At 35.1% G+C, this 18,615-nt stretch overlaps 2 protein-coding genes across 2 annotated transcripts in view; one reads left to right on the top strand and one right to left on the bottom strand.

The window, feature by feature from the left end:
• The window catches only part of LOC117121665 (bifunctional polynucleotide phosphatase/kinase-like), a 12,345-nt gene extending 1,074 nt beyond the window's left edge, over positions 1–11,271 (top strand). The window contains exons 2-16 of the mRNA XM_033266919.1: positions 821–959; positions 1,712–1,758; positions 2,675–3,211; positions 3,901–3,980; positions 4,632–4,689; positions 4,835–4,855; positions 5,493–5,579; positions 5,847–5,967; positions 6,442–6,602; positions 7,145–7,213; positions 7,576–7,603; positions 7,807–7,868; positions 8,324–8,433; positions 8,751–8,838; positions 9,098–11,271. Of these exons, the coding sequence (XP_033122810.1) occupies positions 827–959; positions 1,712–1,758; positions 2,675–3,211; positions 3,901–3,980; positions 4,632–4,689; positions 4,835–4,855; positions 5,493–5,579; positions 5,847–5,967; positions 6,442–6,602; positions 7,145–7,213; positions 7,576–7,603; positions 7,807–7,868; positions 8,324–8,433; positions 8,751–8,838; positions 9,098–9,289 (1,794 nt within the window). The 5' untranslated portion in view covers positions 821–826 and the 3' untranslated portion in view covers positions 9,290–11,271. The remainder of the gene's footprint in view (positions 1–820; positions 960–1,711; positions 1,759–2,674; positions 3,212–3,900; positions 3,981–4,631; positions 4,690–4,834; positions 4,856–5,492; positions 5,580–5,846; positions 5,968–6,441; positions 6,603–7,144; positions 7,214–7,575; positions 7,604–7,806; positions 7,869–8,323; positions 8,434–8,750; positions 8,839–9,097) is intronic.
• Positions 10,685–18,615, bottom strand: part of LOC117121666 (dihydroorotate dehydrogenase (quinone), mitochondrial-like) — a 10,397-nt gene continuing 2,466 nt past the window's right edge. The window contains exons 2-10 of the mRNA XM_033266920.1: positions 17,994–18,057; positions 17,356–17,565; positions 16,430–16,629; positions 16,046–16,113; positions 15,323–15,513; positions 14,820–14,933; positions 14,148–14,301; positions 11,268–11,427; positions 10,685–11,006 (exon numbers count right to left, since the gene is read on the bottom strand). Coding sequence (XP_033122811.1) covers positions 10,955–11,006; positions 11,268–11,427; positions 14,148–14,301; positions 14,820–14,933; positions 15,323–15,513; positions 16,046–16,113; positions 16,430–16,629; positions 17,356–17,565; positions 17,994–17,996 — 1,152 coding nt within the window. The 5' untranslated portion in view covers positions 17,997–18,057 and the 3' untranslated portion in view covers positions 10,685–10,954. The remainder of the gene's footprint in view (positions 11,007–11,267; positions 11,428–14,147; positions 14,302–14,819; positions 14,934–15,322; positions 15,514–16,045; positions 16,114–16,429; positions 16,630–17,355; positions 17,566–17,993; positions 18,058–18,615) is intronic.

Below are 18,615 nucleotides of genomic sequence, written 5' to 3'. Positions count from 1 at the left end.
TAAATAACTCTTTTTAATTCATAGGCAATAGCATTCAAATCTCCTTTGGTAGTGTGGTGGTCTTGTTTTACTAAAACATACTGTGTACTTTATTTCAATCATATATTGAAGAAAAAGGATGCAAAAACTTAGATTTACGTTAAATAACTTGTGGCCGAGTTGACCTGCACCCATTTAGTTTAGGCATAGCAGGGCCTAACTAAACTAGGCCTAGCAAGTGCCTATAGATACCTAGCTAAGCCCTATTCTATAAATAATAGTACTGTATAGACTATATTATATATATATAGGCCTAACCTGTTGTTCGCAGTTTGAGCTATTTGCTCGGTATCCGACCAGATTGCCGAATCTTGCTGTTATCGACATAAATATACGGTTGTTACAGCATAAATAAAACTGTGCTTTGTAAACCTGATGCGGGTGGATCAGGGAGGAGCCGTAATTTCATACCCCGTTTAAGTACCAGTGTAAACGCCCTGCTTTCATGCCCCTTATAGAGTCTCATTTTTCTCAAAAGAAGTGTTTAAAATGATTGTGAACAAATCTAATGGAAACAACACATCATCCCAACCAGGGGTTAAGCCACACTAGAAAAATGAAATAGGACGTGCTTAGGCCGTCCAAAATGGAAGCCAGTGGGTGTGGCCCTGAGCCGATGGATGGGCTATGAGTTTTATGAACTGATTCTTTTTTATGGCGACTCTTTTTATGTTGCACCATTAAGCACTGTCGATTCACAGTGTGTGCCTGTTTAAAGAAAAATTGATTATTAAAGTTGTGTTGTTGTTTTAAATAATTAAAAAAAAAATTATTCTTGAAGACTAACATGGATGAAGAGGCTTTTTTGTATTGTGTCGGTGAAAACCATGAGCCGATACATTTGCCACATCTTCAAGCTGTCTTGATTGGCCGAGGACCACTCACCAAGATCAAGGATAAGCGACTGTCAAGGCAGCAATGTAAGCACCAGAAAGTAACATCTGAAAATGAAAACTTAATTGTTTTCTTGTGATTAGGAATTGACTAGGAACTAGATGGTAACATCATCCGAGTAAACTGTGAATAATGTTCTGCTGGGCCTTGTGCCTTAAATTGCTGGGGAATGGTGCGAAGGTGTTAGGTTTCATCTGCATTGTTTTATTTTATTTTCTAACTTTCCTTCTGTTAGATGTATTTCATCGCTATAGTATATCAGTAAAAAACAAAAAATAAAAGCGTTATGGTCTTCATGAATTAGTGCTATATCCAGTTATGTATATGCTATATACAGCTACTGTAGTTGTTTCAGAGAAATTTGAAGGATGAAAGAATTCTTTCACTCCAGTGGAGTTGCCAGGATTGCCTGATGGGTCCAAATTTCTGAAAGGTTTGTTGCGGGATGGGGCCAAATCCTTTAACAGGATTGTAAATAGACAGAGCCAGGGACTGTCAAGAACCTCTGGGAGGGGGACCAAAATGTTAAGTCGCAAAAGCTCTGACATTTTAGGGACGTTCAAATTTATATTTAAGTCAATCTTGAGTCTCCAATCTATATTTTATTATGAATAATTTTTTTCCTTTGCATGATTGTTTTTTTTTTTCCTCCTGACTGAGGATGGCTGGTAGCTCTTCTAGACCACCACTGGCACCATCCCTGCTTCGTTCTGTATTAAAATGAGCATTAGTTTTACATGAGTATATAAAATAACCAATGATGTCGTTTAACTTTCAGGTGAACTAACAGCAGATTGTGTCGACAAAACAGTCAAGATGAGACAGGTATTTTTTTTACAATATTCTTCTTATTTGTATTAAATGGACCTTTCCCAGAGTGTCAGTCAAACAACGGACCAATCAAAAGAAGGCCAGGAATACATGTGCGTGTCCTACAAATAAAAGTGTTATCCCACAAACTCACATGTTTATTATATTTTTACACTATTGTTTTGTGGGACCATAGCAACAGTATCCAAGGGGCGGGTCTCAGCAGAAAGGTCCATCAATTTGTTGTTGAGACTTGAAGAGCAATATTTAGACATTCAGCATATTTGATTCATTATACATCATAGAGTTTCCACATGTTTTTTGGTATAGAGTACTACAGTGTTAAATCACGATACCATGTGATACTAACTCTGTTGCTTTCGGTGACACAAAATGCGTTCAACCGACGACATTTTCTCCACTGACAAACCATTGATCGCAATTTCTAACTACATAATTATTAAGAAGTTGTATCTTAATCTTTGTAAATGTTATAATTGATGATTGAATGTGTGTTCAATAACTAATATAATGCGAGCTTTTTGTGTTTTTATTACATTTTGATGGTAGATTAATTATTAGGTTTTAAAATGCCTATTCCAGAAAGCCTATAGATTCTAAACCATTAAGATTATAAAGTCATTTAGGCGTAATGAACGGTAACCGACGTCCTGAGGGTGCCACCTGGTGTTGTGGTACTCTATGATAAATATACAAGAGCTTGGTAACATACTATTAAAGAAATACTTTACTGGTGACCTACTGTAGCTTTTAATAATGATAAAATGTGGACGTACAATTGGAGGAGTAATTTAATGAAATAAAAAACATAATAAAACAAATATTTGAAAACTGGGAGAGAGCCAATGTATACTATACAAATTGGTATCATTCACTTTTTTCGATGATAATTTATATGATTTAATTTTAGATTGGTGGAAATTCATCTTGTGTTGGTGAGAAAGAACTAAAGAAGGGGAACACTGAAGTAATTAAGAATGGCAGCCATATTAATTTATTATCTGGTGCTGATTACTTATATTATGTTCATTTTGAGAAAATTAACAAGAAAGTTAGTAAACCAGCAGCAAAGAAATCTTCCTTAAAAGACAATTTTAAAGCTGATGAAATGAAGGTAGATTCAACTTTTCCAAAAACATCCAAGCGAACAAGCATAGATTCAGAAGAAGAACCAAAATCAAAACGAGTTCGGAAAGATATACTGATAAATTCAGATACAGGGAAAGCTACTGGTGAATCTGATGAAAATGATAAAGCATCAGTGAGTGAGAAATTGCAGTGGTTGCACCAAAATGTGGTAAAAAGAAGAAAATCTGATGAAAAGGAAGAGAAGAATGATGCTACACGCACACACGATGCAAGCATTGAGACATGCCAGCAAGACGAGTGGGAAGAGTTGGGAAAGCTGATTGTTCATACTAGCAAAGGAGTATGTGCTAGGAGCAAGGTACACTAAATCTTATAGTGAAAATAATTTTAAAGCAATTATTCTGCAATATATCATGCAGAAGGTTGTTGGACCTGTTTGTGGTTTTGGGCTCTTATTTTAGTATTTTGTAGTCATTTCCAAGTAATTCTAGACAAACACATGCAAACACCTCCTGCAGCAGTGGCTCCAAAATGTGTTGATAGGCTGTCAGGAGGTCTTAACTAATAGACTGTCTAAAGCCTGGTATTGAGAGTTTTGGAATCAAATTTGTGGTGGGGTTCATTTGGAGAGGATGGCCCAAACCTGTTCTATTAGACTGCAGATTTAGAGATTGGCAATCACATTGTTCGGAGAAATTATTTTTATTTCAACCACTATGTTTCATTGAAAAAAATAGGAGGTTTGTGCTTGTCCAATAGTGGAGCAATGCCTCTCTGACGCTCTGCTGTCGACACTGGTATAATTAATTTCATACTCTTTTTACAAATTTTATTTAACATTAAGGTCTGTCTGCACTGTCAAATTTTATGTGACAAATAATGTGATTTTTCCCCTATTTGGGTGTTATGTGACATCATCATGCCTATATATGGGCACATCACATAAATGTGTCGCATACAATTTGATAGTTGTGGACAAAGCCTTACATAGCATTGTTCAAAATATGCAATTGTTTTACTGGAATCATAATCTATTATATTTACCAGATTGCTGGGTTTGATATTGATGGTACCATTATAACCACAAAGTCTGGACGAGTCTTTCCACAGAATGCAGATGACTGGAGGTATGTTTTGTTATTACATTATTATTATTATTATTATCATTATTATTATTATTATTATTATTATTATTATTATTATTATTATTATTATTATTATTATTCTTATCATTATTATTATTATTATTCTTATCATTATTATTATTATTGCTGCTGCTGCTGCTGCTGCTGCTGCTGCTGCTGCTGCTGCTGCTGCAGCATGTGCCATAACAGTAAGTTTTGGTATTTTAATCAAAAGGTTGTAATTTTGAGCACAATGTTCATCAATTTGCATTGTTCTTGAGCAAGGCACTTTATCGGTATGTGTTATTGGATACTCGATATATAGGTAGAATAATGACTTTCATTGAAATAAATAATGTTGAGCTTACCTTCACAAAAGAATCCGTATTATGCATGAAATAGATAATACATCAAATGACTGATAATAACTTACTCAAGAAATTACTTGTCTGATGATTCCACTTTAAAATACTCAACAAATATTATAGGCACAGTATTTATATTTTAAAATCTTGAAAATATAGTAGAGTTAGATGAGGAGAGGATGGAAAAACATGAATATGATGATGTTCATTTTATGATTTAAATCTGACAATTATGGCAACATTGAAGATGATAATCCTAATTTTAGTTATTATTGTTTTCCCTATCTAGAATAAATTTTACAAATATACCAAAGAAGATTCAGTCCTTACATGCAGATGGATTCAAGGTGTGTAGGTGTACATAAGTTTCCCCTACCATGAAAAATATTTATATTGCCCTTATTGAAGGCTAAAAGAAATAAATAATATTTCTTGTGAATATATGATGCATTGTAGATGTAGCTAAATTATTCTATCATTGTTGTCTTTCAGATTGTATTTTTTACCAATCAGGTATGTATGGCCTTTAGTTTGCATTGAGATAATAAATAGGCCTCCAGATTTTACTCTTTTTAGTTGAGTGGCCGAGCCGTATAGCAGGAGCGCCGCAAATTACAGCCTTAGCACCAGCACTGGTCTGAATTGCTTCAATGCCCAGGGTTTGGTTGGTAGAACCAAGTCTTCTTGGATAAGGACTTAAAATGGACGTCCAGTGTACACATCTTACTTATGTCCACTTTAAAGAACCCATTGTAGGGGGTTATCCCCAATGCTATGGTTCATTTTCCTGTTGTTTGCGGAATGATGTACATGTAGCTACTGTAAGCGCCTGTTTACAGTGGCTAGGTAGTTATGGACCACGCCCATATGCAGTTCAGCATATGCAATTACTCCGCCAGTTATATTCCTACCTTCACCTCTACTAATGCTGAACCATGGTCCATGACTGAACCTACTGTAAGTGGTTCAATAAGGGCCCTGCCCAAAAAGCACTACTCTCTGATAAGCCACGTGCTGCACCAGATATGATGTTTCCGCTTTTTGTAAACCAAGCTCAAAATTTTTCTGAATGTTTGAAATTTGCACTTTTTAAAAAATAATTTAAATTTAAAAATAGAAATTATCTGATACATTTTTTGCCATTGTATAGCTTGGAATTGGCAGGGGGAAACTGAAAGTTGATGATGTAAAGAAAAAGTTTACGAAAATATTAGAAGCTATTGGGGTACCAATACAGGTAAGAAGTAAGGATTTATTGTACAGTACATTAGGCCTTCTTGATTTCAGCCAAAAAGGAACGATAATTAGATGGTCGCTTTCCTGGATGCATTTGTAATACAGAGTTTTTCCAAACCCGTTTCTGTTGTTGGGGATAATTTGTAGATTGCGTCTTAGACAAGTTTAACTGTATTTGAACTTGTGATGTACTTTTATCAGATGCATAAAAAAATTCACTATTTTTGCATTATCGATGAAGTGGTCATTCTTTGTTTTTATTTCAAAGATCCTCATCGCCACTGGTTTTGGTACGTACCGTAAGCCAGCAACTGGTATGTGGTATCACTTGGTAGAGAAGGCTAATAATGGTGTTCCAGTCAACATCGTAGATAGTTTTTATGTTGGAGGTATTTATTTCCTAATAGCGCCAACTATTATATGTCATACTCAACATACCACATTTATTGTTTATTAGATTGATAAGGGGCTCTCGCCGGGGAGAGCTCCCTCATCTGTCAAGGAAAAAAAAAATTTGTGTTTTCTACATATTAGTGGACTCGATATCAATAAAATAAGCTTCTGAAACACCTTAATTGTTGTATTTTTCAGGGGTTTCACCCAAGGTCAACTTTCAAATGATTTTGAGTGACGCCTGTCCATGCCCACTTTGCTCTCGGTGGGCAAATCCTAGCGCCACCCCTGAGTGGAATAGTCCGTTATGGAATGAAATAGATTTGTTTTCAATAAGGTGATAATGTTTGTAGTTCATAAAAGCACTACAAGACTAGAACTAGAATTCTAATTTTCATATATTAGTGAAATTAATAACAGGCTGTGCTTCCAGATATTCTAAATTTGCTGCCTATGTTGTTTATTTTCAGATGCAGCTGGACGTCCAGCATTATGGTCACCTGGTAAAAAGAAGGATTTTTCCAAGAGTGACCGTCTCTTTGCTTTGAATATTGGACTTGCATTCCACACCCCTGAGGAGTACTTTTTAGGCTACCAAAAAGCTCGCTTTGAAATGCCAGAATTTGACCCAGTAAGTTGAAATAATGTCATATTGTATCAGAAACCAATAGAAAACTGCTGAACAGCACACAATATACTGTAATAAAACTATTATTATGTTGTTGAAGCCAGATGAATTTCTTCAAGAATATAGTGGGTTAATAGTTCAACAAATAAATGAAAAGTGTGAATTACGCAAGCAGGGGTCCCAGGTTAGAAAAAGTCACTTCTGGGCTCGAGATCTGAGCCTTACATTTAACTTTATGTTGCTGCGCATTGTGATATCCATCAGTACTGTTTTCTGTGAGAAAATTAGTAATAAAGTTGTAAAACCATGTAGATGTGAAGTTATGGAAGATTGGTTATTTTCCGGGAGATTCTTGCTTGCTTGGGGCTGTGTGGGACACTGTTCTGATTTCTGGGAGACTCGGCAACTTGCCGGAGATATGGGACCCCTGTGCATGGGACTAGCAGACTTGTGATATAGTGTTCTTGAAAATCAGAAATAAACTTTTAAAATATGTACATGTACTGTACTGCAAAATTCTGTAAACTGCTTATTTACAATTCTAGAAATTATTGGAGACTGCAAGTCCTCTATTTGTACAGTCAAATGGACAACTAACTTCTAAGAGCCAGGAGGTATCTATTCTTCTTTCCAATTTCTGTCAAAATTTTTTTAGCAATACATAATTCTTTTATGTCATTTTTTCAGCAATACATAATTTTATATGTTAGGTGCTCAGGGGCGGATCCAGAGATCCGAAAGTTGGGCCGATCGAGACAACACCGTCCTAGGGGACCCCACGAAATGTTTGTGTTCTAGACGTTATTTTAGAATGACGTTAGAATGTTATTTTAGGCGTTCTGGGCTATCATTTTTTTCTTTTTTCTTTTTTTTTTTAATCTCCCAAAAGGGCCCCCCTCCCCCCTAAATCCGCCCCTGGGTGCTGTACCAATTTGTTCAATTACTAAACCTATTTTTTCATTATATACTATAAAAGGTAATTGTTCTTGTGGGCTCCCCTGCATGTAAGTATAAGGATCAAATTTTTGATCATTTATTGTATTTGCATATTGAATTAATCATTGTTGATAAAATTTCATTATTTGGAGTTTTAAAAATTGCTCTCTTTGCATCATCAGTATGATTGTGGCGAAAATAATGACACAAAAAAAGTAAGCATATTGGTAATTAATATTAATTAATGAGTGTAGATTTGCATTCTTTACAGCTGGTAAGAGTACATTTGTAAAGACACACCTTGCCAAGCACAACTATGTACATATTAATAGGGTGAGTAAATGAAGTTTGCGAGATATTTTTTTTATTTTTTGAGAATTTTAAAAGCATTGACATGAAAAAATGTGGAAGAAATTTATGTTGTGGTCTACAATTTATTCGACCAATTTAAGTTGAAAATAAACTCAATGTTAAAATACTGTAAGACATATTATACAATTAGACTTAAAAAAAAAAAACCAAAAAAAAACCCCATTAAATTTCTCATTTAAAATGCTCAAATATATCATTTGCATTTACCACAAAAATTATTTAATTGCTCTTCATACGTTGTAGATCTTGCAAAGAATAATGAACTCAAAAATAATTGATGGGGAAAATATTTTCTAGTTAAAATTTTTTAATTGGAAGCTGGGACTTGTAAAATATAAAAAATATAAAATTTAAACATACTGAGTTTATTCTTCATTATTAATCAATCTTATATATGTGTCACATTATTTTCAAAGGACACATTGGGAAGTTGGCAGAAATGTGTAGCAGGCTGTATTAAAGCCTTGAAAGATGGAAAACGAGTTGTGATCGACAACACAAACCCAGACCCAGAATCAAGGAAACGGTAAGCAGTGCCTTGCTGTCATAATTTCAAGAACAAGAGAGTGGAATTAAATAGCTTGGTGGTTGTGATGCTTGCCTTCTAATCCCAGGGTCCCAAGTTCAAATCCTGTCAGATTTCAGGATTTTTTCTCACAACAAAACATGACTCCACTCCACGAGACTCGTATTTTATGTAGATCACCATGTGTATATGTTTGTCGTGTGAAGGGATTGCCACCTATCTGACAGGACAGTGATTAAGTCGTTATTAGTAATCCTTGGCCACGTGCCTAAAGGGAAAACATTATACAGTTCTTATAATAATGTTTATTTTTGTAGATATATCTCCTGTGCTGAAGCAGCATCTGTGGGGTGTAGATGCTTTGTCTTTAAAAGTTCAATCACGCATTGTTTTCATAATGAGAGGGTAAGTGGAAAAATCAGTTTCTTAATGAGAAAAATTTTTCTAATGTGCTTAATCATCATTGACAGTTTTTCATTTTACAGTATGATTTTTGTTAAAACTATCATAGGCCTACATATAATTGCTTTATTAATGCATCATCTTGTAGTTCACATTTAAAAAAAAAAGAAGAAAATTTTAAGTGCATGTATTATATTTTTTAATGCATTAAATGAGCTGGATTGTATTCCATTAAAATACACTACCCTTTATGTATTTCCAGTTTCGGCAGATGACACTCACCCCATCCCAGCATGCACCACTGACAGATATGGTGTTTCATTCGTACAAGAACAAGTTTGTTTATCCAACAGTTGAAGAAGGTTTCCAAGAAGTTCTTGAAGTTAATTTCATTCCACATTACGATAATGATAATCATAAGCATTTATACAGACAATATCTTCTTGAGAAATAGTATATCTTAGAGCAGTATTTAATAAAATACAGTATCATACCAGTACGTAAAACTAGCATGCTAATACCAGTTTCTGTGACTCAATACCATCAAAAACAGGTTTTACATTTGATAGTAACTTTGGTAGGAAAATAATTGTGTATGATGCAATACATTTAGACAAAAAAAACGAGTCCTAATGCTATACCTAAGGTTGTATACCAACAGTGATTGGAAGGTACAGTATTGGGTTCAATTCTTAATAGGGACAATACTGTATGTTTTTCTAAAAAAAAAAAATTACAATTTATACATTGTCACCTATAGTACATTTTCTACATGCAGGCATATAATAGGATGCTAGGGTCCATGGAAGTTGGGCAAATATAAGAGCACAAAATTGATAATGCGAAGCTTTACTTCCTAAATCACATCGCATGAGGCCAAGTGAGATGCCCATATTTGGGCACATCACACACATTTTTCACATAAGATTTCATAGTGTGGACAGAGCAGTAACCATTAAGCTACACCTCCACTACAATACTTGCCATTTTATACAGTATAATTATTTTTTATTTAGGACAGAGCTTGTCGGGCAACCGGACTAAAATAAGTTTAAAATACTGTAGGCCCACGCCATGCCAACACATGTCTGTCACAGTCATTTATGGCCATCCAGAGGTTGCTATTTAAAAAAAAAAATCTCATTTGGGAGAGGGACCCCCCTCTCAAACCCTTCCCTCAGCTCAGGCCTACGAGCTCAAGTCCCGGTCGGACAGCTCAGACCCCTCCCCAGAAAATATATCCTGGAGCCGCCACTGCCAGGGTGCCCCATACACCTATTACCAATAAGGCCTAAAAAAAACTGCCGCACTTGTATCGTGAAATTTAAATAAAAATGTCCAGGGTCGGCCATGTTACGGCAACATAACTTCTTTTTAGGCTTAATAGGACACATTGCATGGATGGCGTGGTCGGTTAACGATGTGCTCTAGTCGAGTTCGAATGGCGTCTTGGTATTCAATTTTTAATTTTTTTTTATTGTTTCTTTTCTGTTTTAAGCATGGAGGATATTTCCTCCATGTTTTAATAGTGTCAACAGAAAGCCTTGTCTGAAAGGTGCATACACGAAGCATTAAATAGAGGTCACTCTTGTTTTTTCATACAGCTGCCTATTTCCAACTGAAAGTGTAGGGCCCCTATGAGGCAGTGGTGGTACCAGGATTTGCCTGGGAGCCAATGTCCTTAATGGGAAGGCCACGTCCCTAATGGGAAGGCCAATTTCCAAGAAGGTAGCATAAGCGGGCATAGTAATCACAGCCTTTGCAGAAGTCTTTTGTTTTTTTTCAAGTTTATATTAGATTTAGGTGGCAGTTTATCATATAAACAAATAAATGAATGACAAAGACAAGATACAATTTCAACATGATTTATTAAGACTGTTCAATAAGAAAATATATATCTGATACGATAAATGTTGAATAATTTTTCAGACAGATAATTATACCCATGCTGAAATCGTAAGCCTTGTCAAATAATAAATAATAATCTTCAAAGTATTGTAAGGCCTAAATTACTTAGAAGGGGGTGCATGAACTTCATTAAATGGAGAAATTTACATGTCTATATGGCGAAGATCATGGGTGAGGGGAAACATTTCAAGTGGACACGGGCTATAGCTAACTATCGGTGATCAAGTCCTACAGCCTCACTGACATTATTAAATCCGTCTTCTCTGAAAAGAAAATGTAGTTATTTGTTTAAAAATGTGTAGGATAATAGCACAAATAAAAAAAAAAACAGCATATAAATAAAAATGAAACAAAAATCATTGGTATGTTTTTTTCAAACACTAGCAAACTATTATTGTATTCAACAAGAAGTTTCTTTACATCAATGAAAAATGATTAAAACATAGTTGATAATTGTCCATGATTTGATGCATATTGAAGTGTCAAATTACTTGTGAATAATTGAATATTAATAAATAATTTACCGTAGTATTTTTTCTAATTCTTTCTTGATGGTTGTTATAAGCGGAGGTCCAAGAAATGCCATTGCAGTGTATAGCTGAACTAATGAAGCACCAGCTTTAATCTTGTCATAAGCATCACGTCCACTGCTTACACCACCAACACCGATAATCGGTAGTTTTCCTTTAAGAAATATCACATTACATTTACTAAATACACAATATCACTACAATGCTTTTAAACATATCAAAAATATATTTTATTACACAGAATAATTTATTAAAATTTGTTCATATTATTTACATATATTTTCTTATACATTTTCCAACCAAGCATTAAGCTCTGTGTAATGTGCCATATTTGGACATGATGATGTCACAATACAACCAAATATGGCCACACTTTCATCTGTCACAAAATTTAATAGTGTGAATTTAATGGATATCACTTTCGTAACAGTGGCAAACGTTGGACAATACCCAACAGTGCATCCAAATATACAGATTATCGAGAAATAATTGATGTTTATAAATCTAAAGATTTGGTTATAAAAGATTCCCAAAATTCACCTAATCCCCATTTAACAAAATCATTTTTAAATCATTAAAAACAATATCTCTAAATGGATGAATTGTGGCTGGAATATAGCTTTAACTTTATTATTTTGTTTGTTATACAGTACTCAAGGATAAATTATATGGTGCAAAGTAGAACACGGATGAACACACCATATACATGTGTACATTATTAATGTTATCCATCTTTCTTTGAAAGACAATTGGCCATCAGATAGACACCGCTGTCTGCAGTAACTGATGGATAGTCACCAACCGAAAACAAGCGTAGCAAAAGCAAAGCATGGTGTGTGTCTTCGAGAAGGGGCAATCATCAACTGAGTTTGGGGGGGGGCTACTTTCACAAGTGAATGTACGCAGACAACTCACTGGGTAGTTTGATGTAGCAGTAGTCAAACTTGGTTTTGATTTAGATACACAATATCATATCCCCTCAACTAAATGCTCTACTTTAAATAAACATCAGCTGGAATAAATATCCCTCCATCATCATTTGGAATAAATTGCCCCAAACAACTAAACAAAAACTAACAGTAGCAACAATATTTTTAACACCATTCCATCACCAAAGTATTAATTTAGTAGAGTTAATATTGCTACTGTAAACTGGAATTTCATTCCACTTCATTTATTTGTCTTAAAAACATTAACATTTACAAGAATATAAACAGCAAGCAACAAGCAAAAAGGAACATGAGACTGGAACACCCAAAAGTAATGTAAATCACAGGAGAGTGGGGTGCCATTTAAGTTGATAACATACAAGTTATTATGATTCATACAATAAAACTTTCATTAATAATTAATAATAAAAAGTCGTGTTTATTATAAGTATATTATAGTTATCCATTTTACACTCACAAAAAAATAAAAATCTCCCCTAAAATAAATGTGTCCCTCAAATATATGCCTCTGTCAGAAAACTCCCCTTCAAAAATCAAATAAATATGGTTCATTATTTAAGTATTTAAAATTAAATGTGTATGATGGATACCAGAGATCAAATGGCAAGTGACAACTTAAGATGTAATGAAAAGAGCAAATACAAAAAAAAAAATGAGCTATAACTATATTTTCACTTGTACTTACACCGATTTTGTAACCTTGTACTATTATTATATTGTTATCACCTTAATATTGTTATGTTAATTTGAAGTGTTGGAGAAAACCATTAAACAAACAAACAAAAAACAAACGTTTAATCGGCCCATGTCTCAACCACAATATTTTGAGGCCAATATTATTTACGAACCCAGTTAAACTTATTTACTAGCCTATTTCAGCGTGCTAATTATTACATTTAGGAGACGCTTGTTATAGACTGGCATACACGGTACCAACGCTCGTTTTTACTATGTTTCTACGTCAGCTCGTCAGTGTTCTAATATAGACAATGGGTCGTGTCTCATATTATTTGTTATATTTTTATTATTCATTATTTTCACTTGACTCGCATAAATAATTTTGTTCGAAGAACATTTATATGCAGTTGTACTTCGCAGCACTTCACTTGCAATTTGCAATTTCTAGTTTACATATATTTTCTTATACATTTTCCAACCAAGCATTAAGCTCTGTGTAATGTGCCATATTTGGACATGATGATGTCACAATACACCCAAATATGGCCACACTTTCATCTGTCACAAAATTTAATAGTGTGAATTTATTGGATATCACTTTCGTAACAGTGGCAAACGTTGGACAATACCCAACAGTGCATCCAAATATACAGATTATCAAGAAATAATTGATGTTTATAAATCTAAAGATTTGGTTATAAAAGATTCCCAAAATTCACCTAATCCCCATTTAACAAAATCATTTTTAAATCATTAAAAACATTTTCTCTAATTGGATGAATTGTGGCTGGAACATAGCTTTAACTTTATTATTATGTTTGTTATACAGTACTCAAGGAGAAATTATATGGTGCAAAGTAAAACACGGATGAACACACCATATACATGTGTACATTATTAATGTTATCCATCTTTCTTTGAAAGACAATTGGCCATCAGATAGACACCGCTGTCTGCAGTAACTGATGGATAGTCACCAACCGAAAACAAGCGTAGCAAAAGCAAAGCATGGTGTGTGTCTTCCAGAAGGGGAGTCATCAACTGAGTTCGGGACAGTGCTACTTTCGCAAGTGAATGTACGCAGACAACTCACTGGCTAGTTCGATGTAGCAGTAGTTACTGCCTTTGCCTAGTGCATTGGGTCTGTTACTGCTAGACTGCAAAGAAAATAGCTATATCCCAAGTCATAACTAGACATAATGTCTCAATAAGTTACCTAATACTGTACTGTATTACCAAGACATACCATCAGTAAGTTTGTACATTTCTCGTATAGCATCTGTTGATAATTCTCTTACAGGTTTACCGCTTAAACCACCAGCTTCATTCTTTAGCGTGCTCTTCAAATGTGATGGACGTGTTATAGTTGTATTGCTGACAATCAAACCATCAATTCTGCTCTGTGAGGCAAATATGATGATTACGGAAGAGTCTGTTCACTTTAACGTACATATTGTACATACAGAATACACAGAAATCTACAAAATAAAACTCAGTGAGATTGGACCAAATGAGATATCAGGTGGAGACACAGTGTCTTAGGGTCCTCTAAAAAAAGAAAAGTAGAGAGAAGAAAAGAAAGGAGTAAAATACCCCAAAAAATGGGCTATTTTAAGAATGTACCATGGTCAAGCATTTCTAAACAATAATCTCAAACACTACTCCTTCACCCCTCAGTGCTTCACATGTCATGTATCCCCTACCCAGGGTTTTCTTTGGATCCATCCCTGGATATTAATACCATATATGTTTTGAATTATGCATAAGATAGGTAGCCAGGATAGCTAGCCCAGACTGGACAATCACAAAGAATCAATGACAAGGTTCCATGTGTTTGGTACCAAGTTACCCCACTCAGTGTAGACATATAAGAGAGATGCACTGACATGGACAAAGGTAATGTACTGAGGTCACTGACCTTTGGATCTAGAATGACATCAGCAATATCGTGTTTATCCTTGCTTGTCAAGTCTGGAGCAATTTTGATTAACACTGGTGGTTTACGTGGCAGAGAGTCTCTAGCTTTCAAAACCTAGTAAAGGTGTAAAATAATGTTAAGTTCATAGTTAAAATTTGCCACTTGTTTCTACAAATATAGAGTTTTGACCGTTAAATTTGAATACTCGCTAGCTCCATTATCATAATGCAACTTTATGCTTTCTATTCACAAAAAGTTGGCAGGTACGTAACCTAAGAAATATTGCCATCTTTGTCAATTCAATGATTAATAAGTAATCATGAGAGGAAAATGATTTGATATGTGATTTCCATTTTTTTTGTTGAAAAAAAATTCACATATTACAAAAAAAAAATATCAATCAGGATTTATTTCCATCATGTACACTGCTCTTAATGTCAAGGATTTAAAGACTTCTAGAATTTGTAAGCAAAGTAAACATTTGTATACCACTTACTACCCACATTTACTATCAATTCTTGGAGTTTCTCTTTGCCTTGAAGGTCACGGAGCCCGGGAGTATTTGGACTGGAAACGTTAACAACCAAGTAATCTGCCAAGTCACCTAAGCGTTCCACACCAAGAACGTAATCCTGGATAGCGCTATCTGATGTTTTATTCTTGCCTAGGTTGATGCCAACAATATTTTGCTTACCTGAAACAGCAAAAAATAAGTACAATGAAAAATTTTATGTGAGATACACAAAAACTGATTAAGAATTTTCAACATCAATTCGATTTTTTAACTGTATAGAGTATCTTGATGAAAATTGCAATGTTTTGTTGTATTTGGTAGTATTTCTATGGCGCCTACCACAATAAAAAAAAATCATCTCAAGACCCTTTTAAAACCCATTAAACTTAAGAATCAAAAATAATAATTAAAATAAATGATAAGCACTTGTTCGAAAGAAAAGAGCCCAGATGTTACTAATATGGACAAAAGAATTCAGACTGACAATAAAATGAATAGAAGTCCAGATGGTTTTAGTTTGCATTTATTGTAGATTTTATTTTTATTCTCTGTTGAAGCATCTGGAAACCAAATTTCATGTGAACCAAGTTGTGCACGTTGACAAATAAATATATTTTCTATCTTGATGCAATCATGGAGGTCTCCTACATTTGAACAACTGGTGATGCTGTGTGTATGTTATAAAAGCCAGGTTTAAAATTTGCTGTTTTACCTGGTTTTGCTCTGTAATTCTTCATCCTTTCTGCCACCACTGTATGTCCAACACTGTTGAAACCATATCTAATTAAAATATAATAACATATTCAAGTTGAAGATCAGTGAGGAATAGTTTTCAAAGCCAATGGATAGATAACGATGGAAAATAATTTATTCCTCCATTTATCCATTAGTGTTGGAGCGATCGGCAGCCGGGAAAATTGTGCGTGACCCCACTTGTAAAGCTCACATTAATATATCCATATAAAGCAATTCACACCCTTGTTGAATTTTAGGCTGAGCCATTTGTTCTGTTCATCTGCCGCTAAACATGCTCGCTGACTATTAGAATACCCAGATTTAATTATGATGTTAACTTGAACCTAGCCACAAGAAATACCTGTTGATGACTGCATCATCTTCTGTCAGCCGGAACACTCGAGGCTTTGAATTACCATCTTGAGGAAGCGGTGTGACACTGCCGACTTCAACAAAGCTGAAACCAATATTGTGTAGGCTTACCATTGCTTCAGCATGCTTATCAAAGCCAGCTGCAGTTCCGATGGGGTTGCTGAAGGTTTTTCCCCAAACAGTAGTTGTCTAAAAAAAAATACAGTAATGGAGGGTGATCCTACCAGCTTACAGTATTTTAGAAGGTTAACTGACATTAGGGTGGGCCGTATTAAACAAATGCAGTAATAGAAAGTCCAGTTTACAGAGTGTGACAGCGGCACTATATATAAAGCGGAATCCTGTCCAGTAGTGGCTCAAGAAATTTCTGACAGTGGAGCCAACCAAGGAGCCAACTAGAGCCCCAGTCACGGTCCCGGGATAAAAATTCCTGGTAGGGTTCATGGGGGGAGTATTATGGCTTAGTATGGCCCAAATTTGTGCATATTATTTGCATAGGCAAATTAATATTTTTGATTCTACTACATCATCATGGCTTCGGACAACAGGAGGACCAGGCCTTGGCAAATATCCCCCCACCCCTTGCCAGTGTCCTGTCTCAAAATACGTCTGAATAATTGTTTTTAAACTTTATATTTATTTCAATAGGAACTTATCAATGTCTTATTTGATAGGTGTCGATCTCATGACAAACGTAGGCCTACACATGACGCAGATACATAAAATGTCTCATTACGAGACTTTTATAGAGGAGTCTAGTTATTTGTTGTGAGAAGGTCATGGAAACCTACAATACAGGATTTGAACCCAGCCAGGTCCCTGGAATTGGAAGGTGAACATCTTACCTCCAAGCTATTCAACTCAACTCCTGGAATTTATAAGAAAATAAGAATTTACAAGAGAAGGGTAACTTACCAATGAAGGAGGATCTATGTAGTTGTTAAGTGGAACCATACCAAAAGACATTGCTTTTACACCTAGGACATGCGATGTCTCGGCATCAACCAAACGAAAGCAGGGCATAATGAAATGCTTATAGAATTTCTCATTTCCTGAGAGTACAGCGTGGCTGGCAAAAATGACCGAGCCACTGGTAACTATGAAAGCTGCTGACCGCAATTTTCCCTGTAAGTGTAAAGAATGTAACAAATCAAATGTAAAGATAAATAAATGCACTGTTTTAACACTTAAAACAGTAACTGTAACAAGAAGAGGCCTACTACTAGGCATATGCCATAGCGGGGCCTAGCTAGGTCAGCCGTATACCGGCCAGAGCCTAGGCTATGCGGCAAGGCCTAGTAGGGCCAGGCCCTACCAAGCGTAGGCTTCTAGCCTCTACCTAGCCTAGGCCTAGGCTAGGTCCCTATGCCATAGCCCCTACTACTACACTACTGCTGGCCTAGCCTAGGCAGTACTTAGCCCTAATAACTAAGGAGTTGCACTTAGCCCTAATAACTAAGGAGTTTGGCGCTATCCCGGGGGCTAACTGCTAAGCCTAGGTTTAAATACACCTTTCTTAGCCTTAATAAATAATATATTATATAATAACATACCATAATGCCCAAGTGACGCTAAAGACAAACTTAATGGTCTGCCTTGACAACATACTTTTCCCACTTCATGACGGTAGTGGCTATCGGCACTGCCGCAGTGCCGATTTGGCACTGCCGCAGTGCCAAAAAAAGCTGCTGTTTTCTATCGGCACTGCCGCAGTGCCAAAAAGTTGCTGTTTTCTATCGGCACTGTCACAGTGCGAAAAGCTGCTGTTAATTAATCGAATCGATGTTTTTATCGATAGATGACCTTGGTGTAATTCATAATTCATAATTTTATTTCACTCAAAACGTAATGAGACTGGTTAGGCAAAAACATGTCCCTGTACAAGATGCCTACCAGAGAAACAATGACAATGTTAATGGCAAAGACATAATAATAATAATAATAATAATAATAGTAATAATAATAATAATAATAATAATAATAATAATACAGATAATAATAATAATAATACAGATAATAATAATAATAATAAATAAATAATAATAAAAAGTAAATGATAATAATAATAATGAATGAAGATCAAAATATATCATTGAAGTGAATTCAGTTATTTATTAAACAAGATTTGGAGGGCTGGACTGTCATGAAGGTGTTGTATTAATGATGTTCTAAATA

This window comes from Anneissia japonica, unplaced genomic scaffold (genome assembly GCF_011630105.1).
Source record: "Anneissia japonica isolate Jap-2015-1 unplaced genomic scaffold, ASM1163010v1 scaffold287709_len1912824_cov184, whole genome shotgun sequence".
In the NCBI taxonomy this organism is placed as follows: Eukaryota; Metazoa; Echinodermata; class Crinoidea; order Comatulida; family Comatulidae; genus Anneissia; species Anneissia japonica.
This window is presented reverse-complemented; position numbering and strand designations above follow the sequence as displayed.